Genomic DNA, 6,060 nt, shown 5'->3' with positions numbered 1-6,060 from the left:
TCTTGCCTGTATTTGGATGCACGAGTGTGTTCGTTCAGAACTTGTCAGGGCTTGCAGACTTGCAGAAGAGTTCTTTCGACTTTGTCCCCAGGCTGGCTGCAAACTCAGATGAAGGCTTGAAAGCAAAGATGCAGAGTGCCAGGAAATCAGACCTGTGGAAGGGGACAGCCTGTCCAGCATCAGTGCAAGGTATCCTCTACAGAGACATGGATCCCTCCTTTCACCTTCCCTCCTTGCATACAATGTCCAGTAAATTCTAGGGATTATAGCCTGTTCCTTGAACCCAAACATGTTTTAGGTGTGTAACAGCTTATTACAGCTGTGACTTCTGTGCTTAGTCTGAAGCATACTGCAGTTGCTCTTGAATGTTCTTGTTTTTTTCCTCTGTATTCTTGTTTGAAAAAGAACATTCCAGCCTTGTATAACCAACCACCTCTGAGAAGCAATTAATATTAGTCCCTAGAAAGAAAATGCAGTATTATATCCTGTACACTGGCCCAAGTGACTGGGAACACAAAAACCTTTGAAGACCAGGGCCTCAGTAACACCATCTCACTGGCACCAGGAGGACAGCAAAATGAGGCCTGTCCTCACTCACCTCAAGACAAACTACTTCTGGCACAGGGTGTTACTCCTTTCAAGAAACATTTTCCAAAATTATCTCTGCATAATGATCAGCACAGAAACAACTGAGGAGGGGCAGAAAAGCCTAAATGCCTCAGTGATGTGCACATCAGACTTGAGAAACTGGAGCAGCTGTTGCATCTCTACAAATTCAGGAGGTTCCTGCTGCAAGAAATAAGAACCTAACTTGTTAAAGCAATTTTTATTTAAGTATTTGGAGGAAAACTTTCATATCATGAGTAAAAATACTAGAGTTGAATGTTGTTAAAAAAAAAAAAAAAGCCAGGATGATGGGCTCTCTGTGCAAACACAGCAGTTTCTGATGGAAAGGGGAAGCGAGGGTTTTCATTACATACTCCCTTTCAAACAAAAAAAAATTAAATGCTAGTTAGCTGCAGTACACGTCATCATTTTTTATACAGTCAAGAGAATGAAAAACAACCAAAAAAAAGCCATTCAAGAGAACACAACCTACAGTGGAATAAATTCATTCGCAGCGGAGACAGAATAAGACTGCTTTTATGAAAATTACAAAGAAACATGATACAACAAAAATAGGGTATGGGGAATTTTCCACTAAGATTAAAAATGGAAAAAAAAAACAAAAAAAAAAAAACAAAAACCCAAAAGAACCCCAAAAATTCACTTTTAGAACACCATTATTATTCAAACACATATGAAGTTCAACCTAGTTTTCTTTTCTTATATATGGGAAACACTGTTAAAGTGAATCTTCCAGAGTGAGAAGGCACCATGAACTGTTGGCTGATACCTTTAATGTACACTCAAGAAAGAAGCAATGATCTGGCATGATGCAAAAAAAAAAAATAAAAAAAAAAAAAATCATTAAGTGTTTATATATATTCATATATCTTTCCATAAAAAAAAAAAGCGGCAACAAGTCATTACTTCAGTGCCAAAATGTACTTTTGTCTGGTTGACTCACTCATTAAGATGATTCCTCACTTAGACCTGTACAGGATTTTTATACAGTGCTGAAAGTGGGTGATTTTGTGTTGTTGCATTTCCTATTAGATTGGTAAGTCAAGCATATCCTAGGTTCTGAGAAGCCAATCCTATGAAGTATTCCTAAACTCTATGCGAATGGAATCATTCAATGCGCTGCCTAGAATGGAATACTCGTCTGTACGTCGTGGCAATTCCACTGGATTCGGTTTGATATGTAATGTCTTGTAGCAGATGTTATAACAAAAATAACTTTTGCTTTTTGATTTACCTCACTGAGGCCATTAATGCTGTTCTTACAGTTGGTTTTCTGGAGTTGGATGACACTTCACTGCTGTCCAAAAGGAGTTTGAACCTTAACCCTCCAGAGTTTGTTCACTTTGTTGCTTACATTATTGCACTAGCTACTAAAGTCTTATATCTTCCTATATAAATCTAATTGTTCAGAGTGCAGATTCTATATTTAGATAATGAACTGTATGAAATAAATAAAGGGATTTTCTGGTCAGAGTTGCTGATATGTTGAATACCTTAATTATTTCTAAAGTAAACAGTTTTGGTGTATATTCTTAAAAACCTATGGTCATTCAGCATAAAAGCCTTGACATAATACTTTAAGAATGGATTTGTTTTCCTTCTCAAAAACGCATCAAAGAATTGTTTTAAATACAGAATCTGTGAGGCTTCCTACAAATTCATCTAAATCGTAATACAAACACAGTTTGTAATTCAGATAATATAGAAAGTTCTCTAGTGTCCATTGAAGTAAGGTCCCCAAAATGCAGTCTGTTTTGTTTCTGAATGGGAAAACGTTGCAAATCATTAAGCGGTTCCACTGGCTGAGTAGGAGAACTGAGGAAAATGAGGTCTTCTCTCGTTATCTACACAATCCATGCTGTCATCTGAAAAATGAAAAAAAACAGTAGATAACATTTGTTGCCTTTTTAAGTTAACAAGCAGTAAGATAAGGCATGGCAAAGTTATTTCAGAAAAATTCACTGTTGCCTTGTTCTTCCAAAACTTGAAAGGACAAAGAAACAGTTACTCATAAATGTCGCTCCATTAAATGGGCATCACAGAAGATCCTGATTGTTGCTTGTAAAGAGTTGTTGGGAGGTCCATTTAAAATTGCCACAAGCTGCACTGCTTAAATCTTCATCCAGTGTTCTGAATTTCTGGCTATTGCTGTTTCAGAGCATCAAACATGCCAGTCACCATGAAAATAAAAATGTATTTAGATTTAATATGGACATTGGCCCATGTACACGTGCAAAACACACAAACAGAATTATTTTCCTGTGTGAAAGCGTAGACTTGGAAAGAATCATAGAATCATAGAATCTTAGGGGTTGGAAGGGACCTCGAAAGATCATCTAGTCCAACCCCCCTGCCAGAGAAGGGTCACCTAGAGTACATCACACAGGAACGCATCCAGGTGGGTTTTGAAGAACAACAGTAAAAATAATTTCACTATCTTCTAAAATAGGTTTTTCATTTCCCAAACCGGAAATATGTGAAAAATGTCACATCAGTTTACCAACTCCTTGGTCACATACGTATTATGGAAAAGCAGGAGGTTTAAACTGATGCTTTTTCACCTGGTCTAAAGTGACTAGGTAACATTACAGCTAATTATTTCTGGTGGTCTGAGAAAACTTTACCTTGGTCAGGAGGAGTGATTGTTATCATCTGTGCTGTAAATTCTTCATCAAAGTATCTTGTGTCTGTTTCAGATGTAACTTGTGGTTTAAACGGAGGTACAAGCTATGAAGAAGAATAACAAACACTGTCATTTTAGGTTCCTGCAGTACTGTTGGAAACATGTAGAATTTGAAATAGTTATAAGCTACAGTGTCTTTTCCTACATTCCTAAAATAAGCATTAAAAAAGCCATTCATAAAGAAGCAACTATATCCAGCAAAAATGCGTTTACTTAGGTGTTCACTTCTTCTTTGTGAGGCATTTAAGGCATTTGGCCTCTAAGATTTAACTGCACAAAGATAAACCTAAAATCCTAACATTTCTTCACGTAATAAATAACATGCTCACAATTCTTTCAGAATGTCTACATACCATTTCCCCTCCTAATTATACGGAAGTTGTTATCTACATCTAGTCAGATTTGCACTGCAGTAGGATGAAAATGAATAAGCATGATGCTAGTGATACCAAACTGATGAGCTAGAGCTGTGTATCACAAGGGTTGGAACACTCACCAAAATATGTCAGCTACAGACTTACTGTGCCTGTGCAGCTCTAGGTCCGAGCAACCTGGGAGAATTCAGGCCATGGCAGCAGTGACATTAGCATAATACTGACATTTGCAAAAATGGCTGCCCCCCTCCCTGCAAGCGCTCAGGAGCAGGTTGGAAGAGGCTTTGAGCAACCTGGTCTAGTGGAAGGTGTCCCTGCCCATGCAGAAGGGATGGAATTAGATGATCTTTAAGGTCCCTTCCAACCCAAACCTTCTATGATTCCATGATGAAGCATTTATGCTCCCAGTCCCCCAAAGCAGTTTGGTATCAACTCTGAACTCAGAAAGCCTGGAGTGGAAGTGGAGCATGCTTAGCAGTGAACATCCTCCTCTTGTTACACCATGAATTGCACTATTTGGGTTTTATTCTAAACACTTGCTTGGGCAGACAGGCTAGAAATCATCCATGTGTACCTCGGCAAGCCCTGGCAAGAGCAGCTCCAGATGGAGCGGAGCTGCTTGACTGAGGCTGAGGAGGAAGGCCCGGAAAGTGGGAGGCGGGCCCGGCTGCCTGCGGATGCACAGTTGGAACAGGTACAAGTTTGGAGGGCAAAGGAGCTGGAATTCCGGCCCTCGCTCCCCTCTCCCCTCTCCGCCCATACCAGGCTGCAGGAGCAGAACGTAAACACTGTCCCTCCCGCAGGGACACCAGCAGCTCCCAGGGCTGGGCCTGGGGCGCCCACCGCTGGGGTTAAACGTGGCCATCTTTTAATAGCAGAGCCACACCAGGCAACAATTCAGGAGCGTGACTGAGGAAGTGTATGGCTTCCAATCTGAAACTGCAGAGAAAGGTTTATCAAGGCAAATGGTAAATTGGCCCAGCTGGAATTAAGGAGTGATCCTGAAACTTGCACCTCTGCTCTTACAGAAATGACAGAAATCACTACCTGGAAAACAGCAGCACATCTTGGAATACACAAAACGCCTCTTCCCCACCCCCAGCTTTCCTCCAGCTTAGATCTGAAGGATCATTTGCTTGGCAAGTCAGTTAACAAGAAAAGCACTAGCTACAAGCTCCCTATGGCCAGGATCATCTTTCTGATTTGAGAGCACCTCAACCTATCTTTGAAATGACAATCCAGTGAAGCTTTCACATTTTCATTGTAGAGACCTTATAAGGAGTGTGATCTACACAAAAGGTGAGATTTCCAAATGCAAGGAAACATGCTACAGTTTAAAGCTTATATTTAAAACTAAAGGACATAAACATTCCTATTATAAGAGAGCACAATTACAGTATATATTCATCATAATTTTTTGAATTATTAATGATCCTCTTGTGCCCAAGGATGGCTTAAAGGAGCCTGCTCTTGTGAAAAAATAGGTCATCAGAACTGGTCTTTCTGTCCTGAATTTAAAAGGGAAAAGGAAACAGGATATCCCAAAGCCACAAGTCACTCTGAGCCTAACAGTGCTCCTGAAGCTATTAAAGAGGGAACACTTCGCATTAGAATGTTAATAATGCCACTCTCAATTAAGTCAAACCAGCCTATTATGTATAAAAACCCTGTTGAAGCTGAGCATTCTTTTTTTCACATTTTCACTGTATTCTTTCTCCTTATGGCAGTTGTCTGCCTGTTCCCTAATGTGAATCTGGGTTTGTTTTTGACAAGCCATGTGTGCACGTGTGTGTGAAGTTCTATCTGTCCTTTTAAGCTAATAGTGGTTTTGGCACTCACAGTGTTCCCAGTTGCTCTGGCTTGCTGTGCACAGCACAGAGTGATTTAGGGCTTGGGCACTGCAGCAGACACCTGAACCACACACATCAGAATGACTTGGAGCAGTAATCCTAAGTCAGAACACACGTGTAATGGGCTAGTGCTGCCTGTATCATTTTCCCTTTTATTTTAGTATCTGCTAAAAGCAATTTGAGACAGATTATGATGCACCCACAAGATAAAAAATTTTTCCCCCTAGCTGTCAAACTCAGAACACTGAGCTGGAAACAGAGAGGAAGGCACAGAAAGCTCTAACACTTGCTTCACCAAGCAAATATGTTGCTTTACTGAAAAGCTGTCAGTGCAGTAGCTCTGCAGTTCAGCTGGCAGAGGTGCCACCTGTAGCCTCCCACTGCTGCAGACCAGCATGATACCTGCAGGCTTATGTTGATTTAAGAGGCATAAAAGACCAGAGAAGCACCATGTGATTAAAATCTCATTGTGTGTGTTTCGCTTGTGGGTGGGCAAAGAGCTGCAAATTAAATCGCACCTTTCTTT

The 6,060-nt window shown here is 40.3% G+C and overlaps 1 protein-coding gene across 2 annotated transcripts in view; it reads right to left on the bottom strand.

Moving 5' to 3' along the window:
- Positions 1-1,801: 1,801 nt before the first annotated feature.
- AKT1 (v-akt murine thymoma viral oncogene homolog 1) overlaps positions 1,802-6,060 on the bottom strand; it is a 68,473-nt gene continuing 64,214 nt past the window's right edge. For both annotated transcript variants that reach the window (XM_009995846.1, XM_009995847.1), the window contains 2 exons: positions 3,252-3,354; positions 1,802-2,492 (listed from right to left, as the gene is read on the bottom strand). In XM_009995846.1, the coding sequence (XP_009994148.1) occupies positions 2,413-2,492; positions 3,252-3,354 (183 nt within the window). In that variant the 3' untranslated portion in view covers positions 1,802-2,412. The remainder of the gene's footprint in view (positions 2,493-3,251; positions 3,355-6,060) is intronic.

The sequence above is a fragment of the Chaetura pelagica genome, unplaced genomic scaffold (genome assembly GCF_000747805.2).
Source record: "Chaetura pelagica isolate M959 unplaced genomic scaffold, ChaPel_1.0 scaffold664, whole genome shotgun sequence".
Classification (NCBI taxonomy): domain Eukaryota; kingdom Metazoa; phylum Chordata; class Aves; order Apodiformes; family Apodidae; genus Chaetura; species Chaetura pelagica.
This window is presented reverse-complemented; position numbering and strand designations above follow the sequence as displayed.